The 16,892-nt window shown below is 37.1% G+C and overlaps 3 protein-coding genes across 6 annotated transcripts; 2 read left to right on the top strand and 1 right to left on the bottom strand.

The window, feature by feature from the left end:
* Window positions 1–114: 114 nt before the first annotated feature.
* LOC140830762 (uncharacterized) lies at window positions 115–5,097 on the top strand. 4 transcript variants are annotated; one of them, XM_073194233.1, is made up of 5 exons: window positions 115–528; window positions 961–1,099; window positions 1,185–1,231; window positions 1,441–4,399; window positions 4,735–5,097. In XM_073194233.1, the coding sequence occupies exons 3-4, from the start codon at window positions 1,207–1,209 to the stop codon at window positions 4,170–4,172; spliced, it is 2,757 nt and encodes a 918-aa protein (XP_073050334.1). In that variant the 5' UTR covers window positions 115–528; window positions 961–1,099; window positions 1,185–1,206; the 3' UTR covers window positions 4,173–4,399; window positions 4,735–5,097. The 4 variants fall into 4 exon arrangements, with proteins under 4 accessions (XP_073050334.1, XP_073050336.1, XP_073050335.1 ...); XM_073194235.1 differs by lacking the exon at window positions 961–1,099; XM_073194234.1 differs by lacking the exon at window positions 115–528 and having other exon boundaries at window positions 570–1,099; window positions 4,773–5,097.
* A 957-nt stretch (window positions 5,098–6,054) lies between these two features.
* Window positions 6,055–7,588, top strand: LOC140829724 (uncharacterized). Its single transcript, XM_073193031.1, has 5 exons — window positions 6,055–6,396; window positions 6,462–6,568; window positions 6,664–6,811; window positions 6,905–7,099; window positions 7,192–7,588. The coding sequence occupies exons 1-5, from the start codon at window positions 6,163–6,165 to the stop codon at window positions 7,420–7,422; spliced, it is 915 nt and encodes a 304-aa protein (XP_073049132.1). The 5' UTR covers window positions 6,055–6,162; the 3' UTR covers window positions 7,423–7,588.
* Window positions 7,589–12,367: 4,779 nt separating this feature from the next.
* Window positions 12,368–15,353, bottom strand: LOC140830761 (GTP-binding protein At2g22870). Its single transcript, XM_073194231.1, has 4 exons — window positions 14,856–15,353; window positions 14,701–14,770; window positions 12,801–12,963; window positions 12,368–12,707 (listed from the first exon to the last, which is right to left on the bottom strand). Exons 1-4 carry the CDS (start codon window positions 15,316–15,318, stop codon window positions 12,495–12,497), a joined length of 909 nt encoding a protein of 302 aa, XP_073050332.1. The 5' UTR covers window positions 15,319–15,353; the 3' UTR covers window positions 12,368–12,494.
* Window positions 15,354–16,892: the final 1,539 nt, after the last annotated feature.

Raw genomic sequence — 16,892 nt, 5'->3', positions numbered from 1 at the left:
TCTCATGAATATCATGCATTGTCATTTATTTGCCGACCCAAGCTTTTGTAATAGTCAATTTTCATTCCATAATCTCTTTGTATGTGAGCATTTAAGCTGTGAAAAACATATAAATAGAACACAAAACATAAGCTCTTAAAAATGGAAGTGAGCTTACAGAGTACGATTGGAAGAGAGATTTTGAGAAATCGGAAAAATTGAATTCCACTAAGTGAAAATTTTCTCCAGAAGATCAGATGCAATTTTCGAACATATACAGAGCCATTTTCTCAAAATTTTGGATGAACGAAGAGAAGAATCGAGGGAAAACGATAATTTTGTCGATGACCACATCCATCGTTTGATACCAATTAACAGCCAAACTAAATAATCGGGCACAACACAAATTGGACCGAAGCTTAATTCCTGGAATGAAGTTATGATGAATCCCGCGTTGTAGATTTGTAAAGCCAAATTCGAGAAACCACAAAAAACAGAAGAATTTGGGGGAAATCCACTCAAAATTACAAGCATTTGGAAGAAACAGTGGTACGTAATTTTCTCTGACAATATCCTACAGGCATTAATCGATGTTGGAATTTTCTATTCCACCTTTGCTTTCTATTAGTTAACAAGAACTCTTCCTTTATGGCTCGATCGTCGAATATTAGTTGATGCTGCTCTCCACATGCTTGATAAAGTGTGCAAGAGAAATATACTTAGTAAATCTAAGCAAAAGAAATGGACATATTTAATATTTTAACAAACATATTAAAACTAGCATGAATCAAAAGTTGTCTGTTTGCACTTGCGGCGATCACTAAGTATATATATCATCATTTTTACTCCACTTCTTTACGGCGATTCGTCGAACACTTTCCCAGCGTTCTGTAACCAACCATCCTGCCCACCAGTGGCCGTCCAGCACAAACACTACCAACGGAGGATGGTTTATTTTTATTTTTTTATTATTAGAAATAGCGTATCAGGAGCAGTAGGAATAGAGGCATTAGAGGGAGTAGGCGCTAGCGTTTTTCCTTACTAGTAAAGGGTCGCCGGGCTTCATTTTTTGCTTCTCATTCGCAGTCCTTAATCCCCGGTGTTTGTTCCTTCAAGAAAGGTAAGAATAAATGCCTGTCTTCTGGTCATTTCTTAGGGTGTGGTTTTTTTTTTTTTTTTTGATTAATTGGGAAAGTAATCTGCAGGTTACAGCTCAAGTACTGAAGAATGAGGGCCCTTTTAATTAATAGAGGTAAAATTTTGCAAAATCTTATCTTTTCCATTCCTTTTGTGTGGCAATCAACGTGTATTTTTTTGTGGCTCTTTTTTCCTTATTCAATCGAGTGTTGTAAGGTAGTTCAATGTTTAATATTGTTATGAAATTATTGGAGTCATCGACTGACTTTGTTGAATCTCATATAGCCTTCAATTGTTTTTCACTGTATATATGTGTTGGCGCAGGGATAAAAATTCAGCTTTACATGAGATGTTTCTTCCTCTGTGACGTTTGTAATAGATTTTCATTTTCAAGTGATGGATCCTCTTATGATGGAAAAAGCTCTGTTTCTCTTGTTGATAAGGAAAGTGAAAGATCTGCCAACGAGCAAAAGTATAGTTTTTCTCTGAATGCTGCAGAAGGTCAAAACATTAGAAAACACGAAGCTGTTAGACAAGTGGTTGAGAAGGTGTGTGGAATTCTAGAAAGTGGATCTTGGGGACCGGCCCTAGAGAAAGCTTTATCGTCTTTTGATGATAAACCTCAATTGGATGTGGTGATTGGAGTGTTGAGGAGAATGAAGGATGTTGAGTTAGCTGTTAATTATTTTCGGTGGGTCGAGAGAATGACCAATCAAGTGAATTTTCCCGAAGCTTATTATTCACTTCTCATGGTAATGGCTAGATGTAAGAAATTTGATAGGTTTGAACATGTTTTGGAGGAGATGAGTCTTGCTGGATTTGGTCCATCGTATGAAACATGTGTGGAGTTAGTTTCCAGCTGTGTGAAAGCGCAGAAATTGAAAGAGGCATGCAATATTATCCAATCTATGAGGAAATTTAAATTCCGCCCAGCATTTTCTGCTTACACAACTGTTATAGGTGCTTTGGCTGCAGGTCATAAGCCCGATTACCCAGATCTCATGCTTGCGCTCTTTCATCAGATGCAGGAATTAGGATATGAAGTTAATGTGCATTTGTTTACAACTTTGGTTCGTGTATTTGCTCGGGATTGCCGGGTTGATGCTGCACTTTCCTTACTAGATGAGATGAAGAGCAATTCATTTGATGCAGACATTGTTCTCTACAATGTGTGTATAGACTGCTTTGGCAAGGTTGGTAAGGTTGATATGGCATGGAAGTTCTTTCATGAGATTAAATTCCATGGTCTCACACCCGATGAAGTATCGTATACCAGCATGATAGGAGTCCTCTGCAAGGCTAATAGATTGGACGAAGCAGTTGAGTTGTTTGAGCAGATGGAACTGAACAGGAAAGTTCCTTGTGCATATGCTTATAACACCATGATCATGGGTTATGGGTCTGCTGGGAGGTTTGATGAAGCATTTGGTTTGCTGGAGAGGCAGAGACTGAAGGGGTCCATTCCATGTGTGATTGCATACAACAGTCTTCTTACTTGCCTTGGGAAGAAAGGAAAAGTAGACAAGGCCTTGGAAATTTTTGATGACATGAAGAAAGATGCCATGCCCAATCTCTCTACCTATAATATTCTTGTAGACATGCTTTGCAAGACCGGAAAAGTTGACACAGCTTTAGAAATTCAAAATGAGATGAAGGCAGCAGGCTTGGTTCCAAATATAATGACTGTTAACATTATGATTGACAGGTTGTGTAAGGCTAATAAACTCGATGAGGCTTGCTCGATATTTAAAGGCATGGATCATAAATTTTGTACCCCGAACAAAGTCACATTTTGTTCATTGATAGATGGCTTGGGAAAGTCTGGCAGAATAGATGATGCCTATAGATTGTATGAGCAGATGCTGGATTCTGATCAGATGCCAGATGCAATTGTATACACATCCCTAATCCGAAACTTTTTTAGGTCTGGAAGAAAAGAAGATGGACACAAAATTTACAAGGAAATGGTTCGGAGAGGGGTTTCTACGGATCTTACACTCCTTAATAACTACATGGATTGTGTTTTCAAAGCTGGTGAAACTGAAAAGGGAAGGGCTCTATTTGAGGAGATTAAAGCTCAGTTTACACCTGATGCGCGGAGCTATTCAATACTAATTCATGGTCTCATAAAGGCGGGCTTTGCTCGTGAGACATATGAACTATTTTACTCAATGAAGGAAAAAGGATGTGTGCTAGATACACTCGCTTACAACACTATTATCAATGGATTTTGCAAATCAGGAAAAGTGAATAAAGGTTACCAACTTTTGGAAGAAATGAAAGCTAAAGGCCACCAACCAACTGTAGTTACTTATGGTTCTGTCATTGACGGGCTTGCTAAGATTGACCGGCTAGATGAAGCCTACATGCTCTTTGAAGAAGCAAAATCAATTGGTGTTGAGTTAAATGTAGTGGTGTACAGCAGTCTTGTAGATGGGTTTGGAAAGGTGGGTAGAATTGACGAAGCATATCTCATAATAGAAGAAATGATGCAAAGAGATTTAATGCCAAATGTGCAAACGTGGAATTGCTTACTTGATGCTCTTGTTAAGGCAGAGGAAATAGATGAAGCTCTTGTTTGCTGGAACTCAATGAAAGACTTGAATGCGACACCTAATATTATAACCTATAGCATCCTTATAAATGGTCTCTGTAGGGTTCGAAAATTCAACAAGGCTTTTGTCTTTTGGCAGGAAATGCAGAAGCAAGGGTTGAAACCCAATATAATCACCTATCTCACCATGATATCCGGGCTTGCCAAGGCTGGGAATATCATGGAAGCTGATAAACTCTTTGAAAGGTTCAAAGCAAATGGAGGCATACCTGATTCTGCCTGCTATAATACAATGATAGAAGGTTTAAGTGTATCGAATAGGGCGACAGAAGCATATCAGCTATTTGAAGAAACTAGGTTGAAGGGTTGTAAAATTTATACCAAAACATGTGTGATTCTTTTGGACGCTTTGCATAAAGCTGAATGTCTTGAACAGGCGGCAATTGTTGGTGCTGTGTTGCGAGAAACAGCCAAGTCGCAGCATGCTTTCAGAACCTTGTAACAGTAATTGCACTTGATATTTGTTTGGAAATGGAAATCGCCAATACTACTTGTCAATGAAAGATTGACGACTAGCTCGTAAATGTTTCTCTATACTATCAATAAATAGAATTGTTTAAGTTGACAAGCAAGGAGGCATTTCTTATTCCAGTTAGAAACCAGAGATCACAAATTCAAAAATATATATCCCCATCAACATGGATGACCAAGGAAAATGTGGCTTTTCAGGTAGGATTTTCAATTTGGAATTACTTACTACTGCTGATACTTCATATTTTCAATTCTCGAAAAAGGAAGCCACTCGACTGCTCGTTTTCTTGAAATGAAATAAGTTGTTTATTTCATAACCTTCATCATTCATGCTCGAACTTATATATGCTGCTACTGCTAGTTCAAGTACATTCTTGAAGATTTCTTTCGCATTGAAATGTATCCATGAACATCAAACAAATGAATCATGCACCTTTTTTAGCTTCTACTGTTTTCTATCATGATTTTCATTTTCGCTTCTGATTTCAAGGATTGATTAGTAACCTTTGTTAATCTGTTCTGTGGTAGTCCAGGTGCCTCACCATGTTTTCTTTGCTCTGATGTTCTGAAGGCCAATATTCGACCAAAATCGGTGTAGGATATGCAGCCAAAGTTATATTACAGAACCTGGTATGCTCCAGAGACGCTTCTGGGAACTTTTTCTTTGATCAATTTGTACATGATTTCCCAATATTAAACACGAAAGTTGCATCCGCAGATGATCAAATGCTTGGATGCAACATTGTTTGGTTAATATTATTGAAAATAATTGTGGAAGGATCAAGTGGGTCGCACTTGAAATGCGATTCTTGTTCGTCTTGTAACCATGCATATCTTTTGTACGTCTCTCAAACATTAGTGTATCACCGTACTAAATTTCAATTTTAAAACAATGACAGTTGATGATCTATTATTCCTTAATATTATCTGACACAGGGGTGTCAAAATACGACACGACCCGTCAACTCGACACGACCCAACACGAAAAAATCAGGTTCGGGTTGGGGTGTGGTGGATTCGGGTTAGTGTCATGTTAGTTGCGGGTTGATCCGCGAACTTTTTTTTTTGTGGAAATATTATCTATATTTTTATATATTTTAAACTTTCAAATTTAAATCGAAATTTTGTTATTATGTGTTTAAATTAAAATATTATTATTATTGTTTATATTTTTTAGATTTTTTTCATTAATTTTTTTAAAAAATTTTAAAAAAATTAATAAAATTCGGGTTAGGCGGGTTGAGTCGAGTTATACGGGTTCGTGTTCGAGTTAGGGTTAGGGGTTTTCGGGTTGCTTCGGGTTGGGTTCAGGTTGAAAAAAAATAAAAAAAAATTCGTGGGTTGACCCAACCCACTCGATTGGCACCTCTTATCTGACATACAAGTTTTCATGATAATTCTGTAATTTTAAAGTTACTTTTTTTAGTTACTATTCTCTTTTTACTATTATATATACGCATTTTTTATTTATATTCGATTTTATTTCGTATCATTTCTGTTTAAAAAATTAACAATTTTCAATTATTTTTTTTTAAAAAAAAACTATTTTATTTTCTAATTTTTCTATGTAACATATATAATAGGAAAAGGAAATGAATCATGGCTCTCCTAGTTCTGAAATTTTTACTCTTTCGGACATCTTTTAACGTCAATTTTATGAAAATGACTTGTCAATTCTGTTTTTGAAAGAAAGAAAGAAAAACTACGCCACCTGTAAATTAAATTTTTCAAATATTAAAGGGAAAACAGAGAATCAACTTCTAAAAAATGACCGTTGTGAAAAAGTTTGTTTCTGCTTATTCATCCTCAATATTTCAAATCTCAAATGACCGTTGCATAATCTTTTCGATTCCCTTTTTCTTGACTGAACACTATCATAAAGCAATCCTCAAATTTACTCTTGCTCGCAGATTCTCTCGTTCTTTCTTCAAAGTGTGTGTTAAATAAAAGCTTTCAAGAAAATGGCGCTTAGGTCTCTTGATAATAAGCTTCCAATCACACAAGAAAGACCCAAAAAACAAGCGAAAGTCTCGGAGCAGATTCACAAGGAGAAGAAGCAGCAACAGCATCCTGAATTTGGCGTGAATAACGAAAACCAACACCCTTCATCGCTGCCGACTTCTACCGACGTTTCCGTGGATTATATTCCTTCTGATAATCTTCAAGCGTTTCAAGACCCAGAAGTGAAGATCCAGGTTTTTTATACATACTTTTCCCGTTTTGCTCGTTCTTGGTTAATTATATGGAAGTGGATTTTCAGAGTCTACTTGGAGGGTTCGAGTCAAAAGACTGGTTGAAGGTTTGTGAGTCACTGAATGATGTTAGGCGGTTGGCACTCTTTCACTCCACCCTATTGCTGCCAATTTTGTAAGTTTTAAGCTATTTTTTCTGATTTTTTTTTTTTACAATTTAAAATTTTTTGTCGGTGTGATAGGATATTCTTCGAAATATGTGGTATGCAGGGAAAATGTGGTTTTAGTAATGGTGAAAGCAATAAAGAATCCAAGAAGTGCATTGTGCAAGACCTCGATCATGGCTTCCTCTGATATGTTCAAGGCTTTTGGTGAAAAGTTACTTGAATCCACCACTCCTGATTCCTTCAACAACTTGGTACATTTAATAGATCGGTTCTGTTTTTCTTGATGCTCAGTGTTATGTTAATGGCAATTACAATTCTAAAGAAATTTCCTTGTTTTTAAACAGTTGCTGCAGCTACTTCTGAAAGCCTCTCAAGATAAGAAATTTGTATGTGAGGAAGCAGACAAGGGATTAAAGACAATGGTGGAGTTCATTCCCCCTCTTTCTCTTCTCCATAAGCTCGACACATATGTGGGGCACTCGAACCTCAAAGTCCGAGCAAAAGCCGCAATTTCCATCTCCAGTTGTGTCTCTAAGATGGTACAAAAACAAGAAACTGGCACCAAGTATATATCATATTATTTAACATTATGTGCAATCTTTGTATCTTATCTGTGTAAAATGCTTCACAGGATCTCGAACGTATGAAAGAATATGGCCTGGTTGCGTTGATTCAAACTGCAGCAAATTTGCTAAATGATAAGCTCCCAGAAGCAAGGGAGGCAGCTAGAAGTATTGTAACTTCATTGTTTGAAGCATTTACAGAGAATGAAGAAGAGAAGCAGGAGAAATGGCAAAGCTTTTGCCAGTCTAATCTGCCACCTATTCATGCACAAGCTTTGGTTAAACATGTTTCATCTTAAATGGAACTAGCTTGATTGATAAACATTTGGGGGTGATTCATGGTAATTGACGTACTTTTAAGTTTACCTCATTGTGGGAAATTAATATGCTTCATGAAACCATTATTTTGTTTAATATTCTTGTGTTGTTTGTGAAATTTGATCGGCAGTGTTTTCCTTGACTTGATGGATGTGTAAGTACATTATATATCCTGAAACATTGTACTGTCACCTTCCACGGCCAACCGCGCCGACAGGTGATAATACTGTAGTGCACCAAAATGTGGCGAATTCCCTTTATTCTTCCCTCTCGAGTCGAATTAATTGCAGGAGATGGTGTGGCAGTGTGTGAGCGGTTTCCACTAGCACAAAATTCAGCCGGCACCATCTTCCGCAGAAGAAGGGCAGCAGCAATCATCGATGACATGTTAGAACACAAAACTATTATGTCGGCAAACAGGATAGATAGGAAATGCATTTATTGCATTTCCTGTAGTGATGAATTCGTGAAAATTGTTTATAAAACGTGCGTTGGACTTTCGCGGAAAATTCAGATGGAAATTGAATACGCGTTTTTAACGCGTATTCACACTGACAGGGGCTCTATAAATAGAGCTCCCCCCTTCATTCTGAAATCATCCCTTCTTCGAGTTTTCTCTCATCTTATAAGCATTTGAGTGCTTAGTTCTATAATATTTGTGAGGTGTTTTGTTCTCCTGTATTAAGAGAGTGTGTGTTCTCTTTGGAAACACAGTGAGTGAGTTGTACACCACAAAATATTATAGTGAAATTCTTTTCATCTTGCCCGTGGTTTTTACCCTAATAATTTTTAGGGGTTTTCCACGTAAATCTCGGTGTCCATTTTATTCTTTATTTTTCGGATTTTATTATCTCAAATTCCGCACGTGGGACCAACAAGTGGTATCAGAGCCTTGGTTTAAAATTTCCTAAAATTCTGAGTATGCTCTGTGGTTGCAGCTTAGACTGATCTTCCACATCAGAAAAGATTTTTTGAGATTTTTTATTTAAGGCGGGATTATTTTGTCTGGTCTACTAAAATTGTTGTAGACATAATGGCGGGAAGGTACGAGATAGCAAAATTCAACGGAAGCAATTTTATGCTATGGAAAATAAAGATACAAGCAGTTTTAAGAAATGAGAATTGCTTGGCGGCTATTGGAGATAGACCGGTGGAGATTACGGATGAAGGAAATGTGGCCAGTACTTCAGGCAGTGGTGAAATATTATTCAGCGAAGCGGCAACTGTTGCAGAAGGCAGACACAAATTTTGTGACACATGGATTATGGATTCAGGAGCGACGTGGCACATGACGTCTCGGAGAGAATGGTTTGATCATTATGAACCAGTCTCAGGAGGATCTGTATTCATGGGAAATGATCATGCCTTGGAAATCGCTGGGGTCGGTACTATCAAAATTAAAATGTTTGATGGCACCATTCGCACCATACAGGAGGTACGACATGTGAAAGGACTGACGAAAAATCTTTTGTCCTTGGGGTAATTGGATGACATCGGGTGCAAAACTCGGATTGAGAACGGGATCATGAAAATTGTGAAGGGAGCGCTTGTGGTTATGAAGGCGGAAAAAATTGCTGCAAATCTGTATGTACTTTTGGGAGAAACACACAAAGAGGCAGAACTAGCTGTTGCATCAATTGGTTCAAGAGAAGAATTAACGGTGTTATGGCATAGAAAGTTCGGACATATGTCAGAACGAGGGTTGAAAATTCTCTCAGAACGGAAGCTGCTGCCGGGACTTACAAAAGTGTCACTACCCTTTTGTGAGCATTGTGTTACCAGTAAACAACACAGATTAAAGTTTGGCACTTCTACTGCCAGGAGCAAAAGCATATTGGAGCTGATTCATTCGGATGTTTGGCAAGCACCGGTTGTATCCCTAGGAGGAGCGAGATACTTTGTCTCGTTCATTGATGATTTCTCTAGGAGATGTTGGGTGTATCCAATCAAGAAGAAATCAGATGCTTTCCAGATCTTCAAAGATTTCAAAGCGCGGGTTGAACTTGATTCTGAAAAGAAAATCAAGTGTCTGAGGACTGACAATGGAGGAGAATATACCAGTGACGAGTTTGATGCATTTTGTCAACATGAGGGCATCAAAAGACAGTTCACGACGGCTTACACACCTCAACAGAATGGAGTGGCGGAGCGGATGAACAGGACCTTGTTGGACAGAACAAGAGCTATGTTGAGGACTGCGGGTCTAGAAAAGTCATTTTGGGCGGAAGCAGTCAAAACCGCTTGTTATATTATCAATCGTTCTCCTTCAGTGGCGATTGATCTGAAGACTCCGATGGAGATGTGGACTGGGAAGCCAACAGATTATTCTCATTTGCATATATTTGGAAGTCCGGTGTACGTTCTGTACAATGAGCAAGAAAGATCGAAGTTGGATTCGAAATCCAGAAAATGTATCTTCTTGGGTTATGCTGATGGAGTAAAGGGGTTTCGCTTGTGGGATCCTACTGTTCACAAGCTTGTCATCAGCAGGGATGTTATCTTCGAGGAAGATAAAGTAAAGGGAGACAAAGGCACACAGAATTCAGAAACTACTATTTTTCAGGTAGAAAATAAGACAGACGAAGGTCAAGTTTCTTGTGAAACAGTACCAGAGCACGAAGAACAAGAACAAGTTGAGTCTGAGGTTTCCAATGTGAGGCAGTCAACTCGAGACAGAAGACCACCAGGTTGGCTTTCAGATTATGTCACTGAAAGCAACATTGCATATTGTCTATTATCAGAAGATGGTGAGCCATCCAGTTTCCACGAGGCTACTCAGAGCTCGGATGTATCTTTTTGGATGATAGCAATGCAAGAAGAGTTGGAGGCATTAGACAAGAATAAAACTTGGGATCTTGTTACATTACCACGAGGGAGGAAAGCCATTGGAAACAGATGGGTCTATAAGATCAAGCGTGATGGCAATAATCAAGTGGAACGGTATCGTGCTAGATTGGTAGTAAAAGGGTATGCTCAGAAAGAAGGCATTGACTTCAATGAGATATTTTCTCCTGTGGTTCGGCTTACAACAGTCAGAGTAGTGTTGGCATTGTGTGCGGTGTTTGACCTACATCTAGAACAGCTAGATGTAAAAACGGCGTTTCTTCATGGAGATCTTGAAGAAGAAATCTATATGCTCCAGCCAGAAGGTTTTGCGGAAAAAGGCAAAGAGAACTTGGTTTGCAGGTTGAAGAAATCTCTGTACGGTCTCAAACAGGCGCCGAGGTGTTGGTACAAGAGATTTGATTCCTATATCATGAGCCTTGGATACAACAGACTGAGTGCAGACCCTTGTACGTATTTCAAGAGGTCTGGTGATGATTATATCATTTTGCTGTTGTATGTGGACGACATGTTGGTAGCAGGCCCCAACAAAGATCAGGTCCAAGGATTGAAGGCACAGTTGGCTAGGGAATTTGATATGAAGGACTTGGGACCAGCAAACAAGATTCTAGGGATGCAAGTTCACCGAGACAGAAGTAACAGAAAGATTTGGCTTTCCCAGAAAAATTATTTGAAGAAAGTCTTGCAACGCTTCAACATGCAAGATAGTAAGCCAATATCGACCCCTCTTCCTGTTAACTTCAAGTTATCCTCCGAGATGTGTCCTAGCAGTGAAGCAGAGAGGATGGAGATGTTTCGAGTACCATATGCATCAGCAGTGGGAAGTTTGATGTTCGCCATGATATGTACAAGGCCGGACATTGCTCAAGCAGTGGGAGCAGTTAGTCGGTATATGGCGAATCCTGGACGAGAGCATTGGAGCACTGTTAAGAGGATCCTTAGATACATTAAGGGTACCTCGAATGCTGCATTATGTTATGGAGGATCGGATTTTACACTCAGGGGCTATGTCGATTCAGATTATGCAGGTGATCCTGACAAGAGAAAATCTACTACTGGTTATGTGTTTACACTTGCAGGAGGAGCAGTAAGCTGGGTTTCAAAACTGCAGACAGTTGTGGCGTTATCTACAACAGAGGCAGAATACATGGCAGCTACTCAAGCTTGCAAAGAGGCAATATGGATTAAAAGGTTACTGGAGGAGATCGGGCACAAACAAGATAATGTTCCTTTGTTTTGTGACAGTCAGAGTGCCTTGCACATCGCAAGGAATCCAGCCTTTCATTCCAGGACGAAACACATTGGAGTACAATTTCACTTTGTGCGGGAAGTAGTAGAAGAAGGAAGCGTGGATATGCAGAAGATCCATACAAAGGATAACATAGCTGATTTTCTGACCAAGCCAGTGAACACTGATAAGTTAGAGTGGTGTAGATCCTCAAGTGGTCTAGCAGAAACGTAAGCAGCAAGGGAATGGCAAGATTGAAAGGATGTGTGGAGATGTGTTTGATCCTCAATCAAATCTCCAAGTGGGAGAAATGTCGGCAAACAGGATAGATAGGAAATGCATTTATTGCATTTCCTGTAGTGATGAATTCGTGAAAATTGTTTATAAAACGTGCGTTGGACTTTCGCGGAAAATTCAGATGGAAATTGAATACGCGTTTTTAACGCGTATTCACACTGACAGGGGCTCTATAAATAGAGCTCCCCCCTTCATTCTGAAATCATCCCTTCTTCGAGTTTTCTCTCATCTTATAAGCATTTGAGTGCTTAGTTCTATAATATTTGTGAGGTGTTTTGTTCTCCTGTATTAAGAGAGTGTGTGTTCTCTTTGGAAACACAGTGAGTGAGTTGTACACCACAAAATATTATAGTGAAATTCTTTTCATCTTGCCCGTGGTTTTTACCCTAATAATTTTTAGGGGTTTTCCACGTAAATCTCGGTGTCCATTTTATTCTTTATTTTTCGGATTTTATTATCTCAAATTCCGCACGTGGGACCAACATATTAGTCCACTTCTCATGAGTTCGAGCTTTAGGGACGAACGATTTATACTTTACATCATATAATCAGTGTTTATAACATAAATATATCGGTAATCTGAATACATCGATGCTGAGAACATATACAGCAGATGCAGCAATACTGGATACAGCAGATGCACTACACTAAACCCATGCTACAAAATCAACTTCGATTTTAATATTACTCGTTATCCCAATAGTTCCTAAGCTGAGACATGTGCAAAAGAAGCTCGTCTCTGCCCAATCCTGTTATGCTGCTAGTCATTATCCATGGAGGATGTAGTCTATAATTTTCTCTAATCAGTTCTTGAAAATCTCTTATGTTCTCATCGGGCCTTCTCCCTTTACCACCTTTTATTTTGTCACACTTAGTGAAAACAAAAGTCATCGAGATCTAAAAATAAACAAATGTTAACGAAAAATGTGAGACAAAAGAGCAGTTGGTTTTTATAAACTACATAAGATGCAAGAACAAAAACTAACATACGTTGTTTCGGCCAAGCCAATTTGCACAATCAAGGTCGATTTTCTGGGGCGGAACACTTGCATCAACTAGAAGTAGGACAGACACCAAAGTTTCTCGATTCAGAAAGTAGCCTTTTGTGAATGAGGACCAATCCATTCTCGCAGATTCAGGGGCATTAGCAAAACTGTAGATAAATGTAAACAGTGTGAGAAAGAAGGCAAATCTGGAAAATAGTCACTCACACATGTTCATAAATACGGCACCAGAAAAATTTGTCAACACAGAAGGTGCAAACTGAATCACAGTACACTTCCATGCTAAAGCATCACATTTTAAGAAAATTATCAAGGAAACCAGGTAAGAGATTTGCCATGTAGGTTATTCTTTTTACAATTTTTTTTGCCCTCTAACACACAAACAAGGAGCTACTTGAACTTCAAACCAAATCATGGGAAACCAACAGCTCTCTTAAAATAAATCAAGAGAGTTCATAATCTCACATTTGATGATCACAGTCGCTTGATACCTGTATTAACTTTGAAAATTTTACTGAAGATCTCAAGTCTAAACCAGTATTCTAGAAAAGGTAGGCAGTAGGTGAACAGTTACCTATCACCTAGCGCCTAGACGGTTTTTTAAAATTGATTTTATAATATTTAATAACATTATAAGTTAATATCTTTAAAATATTTTTATTTTAGAATATTAAAGCATTGTTTGATATAGGTGGGAAGAGCATGTCTAATGAAAAAAATAAAATAAAGTTTTTTATTTTAAGATATTAAATCATTGTTTAAATTAACTCAATATCATCCATTGTGATCTACATCTTCTTCAGATACAAAATCATCATTGTGGAGTTCCTTCACTCTAGAACGTAGACGAAAATGAAGTTTGATGTGTCAGGGCAAGTCGACAAATCACATTCCTTGTTGGACTTTATTTTAGGGACTATAAAAAATTATCTTGCATTTTTTTAATTGAATTTTTAATTTTAAAACGAATCCCTAACCGCCTAGGACCGTCTAGAACTGCCTAGGCGTCCTTTCCGCCTAGGCATGCCGACCAGCACCTTTTCTAGAAGGTTGACCACCGCCTAGAACAGTGGTCTAGACAAATAATGTCTATGGAGTAACTTTCAGTTGTGGTTATATAAAGCCTGGACAAAATAGGATGGTTGCAGTAAGCAAATGGTTAACGTAGAACCAGCATGCTCATCACTCTTGCAATCATTAAAACTTAATTGGCTTAATTGGTTGCACAAAGAACATTATTTGAGTCTTATACCATGTTTAAATCATTTATACGCAGCCCTCCATTATTTCAAAAAGGACTAAAATCTCGATGAAGACTAAATGAACTTAAGTTGATGGCTGAACCCACCCCACCCCACCCCATAAATTTGTTTATAGCACGAGTGTTTTTCCTTCGACTATGAATAAAATTATAAAATCATCCCGATTTACATTTTGGAATTCGAAGATGTTATTTTGAATATAATAAAAATATATACTTATCTTTTCCTTCTTTTAGCACATCCTCTCCACAAAAATAATTGAAATTCTCAGTTGTGCTATATGACAAAGAAGAAAACACATATTCGACTTTGGCAACTCTAATAATTTCAGCGATTTTGAGATACATCAGAGTATCTTTTGCTCAATCAGATACCATATAAATAATGAAACAAGTAACTCCTATCAAAACTAACTTGACCAAACTAGATCAATACCCAAATCACATAACAGAAAAATGGCTGCAAACTTTCAAGACCAAAAAAGCCAAAAGCTACTCGTGAGTCCAAATGTTGAAGCACAGAATCAAAGTATACACAACTAGCCCAGAAAATTTAAAATTCAAGAAAAATCAATATGCACAAGTTCATTATATAAATAGATACAAATTAACTACAAAAGCTTACCCATAACCGGGTAAATCCACAATGTACCAACTTTTATTAATCAAGAAATGATTAATCAACTGAGTCTTTCCTGCAAAATATTTTTTTAAAAAAATCAACTTAACGGCAAAACGCAAATTCAGTTCTAACTTAAAAACGGAGGATATAGATAAAACCTGGCTTTTTAGAAGTGAGAGCAACATCTTTTTTCCGAACCAAAAAGTTGATAAGTGATGACTTGCCAACATTCGATCGACCCAACATGGCGAATTCGGGTCGGTCATCATTGGGGCAATCCTTGGCCCGGTTGCTGCTCTTAACAAAATCCACCTCCTTAACCTTCGCATCGCCAGCATAGGGTCCAATCACAATATTCGACCCAGGTAGGACCATGTCGTCGGTAACTTCATCCGGTCTCATTCCCGGCGGCACGAACAGTACTTTCTGCACGAACCGGGATGATTCGGAGGGCTCCGTCCGACTAGAGGCCTTCGCGGCGGCATGACTGGGGTTTGGGGCTCGTGATGTGGAGCTGCTAAACGAGAGAGAAAAGGAAAACTTTCGATGGAGGTGAGAATATGGGAGATTGAAGAGCAAGGAGAAATGGGTGTGGAACCGTGGAGGCCTTAGCTTCAGCATCTGAGTTGGCTGTCGGATACAAAGGAAAGGACGATGCTTCGTGACTTTGAAGACAATGGGCTGATATTGGGCTCAGGTTAATCAAATTAAAATAAATGGCCCATTTAAATGTTTCAGATCCGGGCCCAAATAATTTAATAAGAATAAATACGATTTCAGATTCTTCGTGTTCTACAAGACTTTCAATTTGAACAGATGAAAATTGTAATTTTTATATTTAAATTGGTTTGTTATGGATTTTACCCTTATAATTTATTAAATTTGGTTTCGATCCACCAACTTACATTTTTTTGTTTTGATTATTTTTTCATCGAAGCTACTGAATCTATCGAATATTGTTATTTGACCTTAATATTCTTTTACGTAACAAAAGTAAAACTTATATAATACATATTAAAACTCCATAAGCAAAAATAAAAAGGAAAAAAGAAGTTTTCTCCCTCATTTTTTAATATTACGTGCTTTTTTTATGAGTATGTATCTTGTGAGACGATCACACGAATCTTTATCTGTATGACGAGTCAACCATACCGATATTTACAATAAAAAGTAATATTTTTAACATAAAAAGTAATGTTTTTTCGTGGATGACCCAAATAAGATATATGTCTCACAAATACGACCTATGAGACCGTCTCACACAAATTTTTGTCTTTTTTTATTCTTTTCTTTTATTTTTATATAGATATATTTGAATGTTTATATGATTAGTTTTATTCTCCTACGTATGAGAACATTTATATTAAATAAGTTATGTTACATGGGTTCAATGACTTCAAACGAAAAAAAATACCAAAAATCAAAGAAGTATCTTTCTGACAAGTTAAACGACTAAAACTCAAATTAAAACGACTTAAATAATTAAATTTATAATTTCTTTTATACATTGCACATGTGTCATAGTTACTTTTATAACATGAAACTTGTTAGTGATATGCATTTCTATACATAATATATGTTTTGAACAAGGACACACTCCAAATAATATAAATGAAATTTGTTGAAAAATAATATTTAAAATGTGTGTATTAAATATTTGAATATTGAAAATAAGAGTTGTAAATATTGAAAATTAGTGTGTGATGATGTAGGTAATGATGTATTTTATTTTTGGATTATTTGTAAAGAAAATCTATAAATAGCCTAACCATTTGTGAAGAAATTTACAATTGAGTAGAGAGAAAAATATTATAAAGTGTGTAGTTTGGTAAATTTTGAGAGTTTGAGATTTTTACTTTTTACCATAATTTTTTACTTTTTCACAACACGTTATCAGCACGAAACTCTAAAAGTCATCCATACTTCTCCAAGCTCCAAATAGAAGAAAAAGGTAAAAAAAAATGTAATAATATTTATTTTACTGTTATTTATTTATTGTGTATATATTTAATATATAATATAATGTTATTATTAAAAATAATAAAAATAAATTTTTCAAAAACTTGTTAAAATCCTGAGAGGATGTTAAGACGACATCTCACACTCCCGGTAAAGAATACGACAAGTATAAAAGCTTATAAGGTTTTTAAACAAAATAACTTATGACACCTCATTATAATAATATGATATGATAT

Source organism: Primulina eburnea, chromosome 4, assembly GCF_022965805.1.
Source record: "Primulina eburnea isolate SZY01 chromosome 4, ASM2296580v1, whole genome shotgun sequence".
In the NCBI taxonomy this organism is placed as follows: Eukaryota; Viridiplantae; Streptophyta; class Magnoliopsida; order Lamiales; family Gesneriaceae; genus Primulina; species Primulina eburnea.
This window is presented reverse-complemented; position numbering and strand designations above follow the sequence as displayed.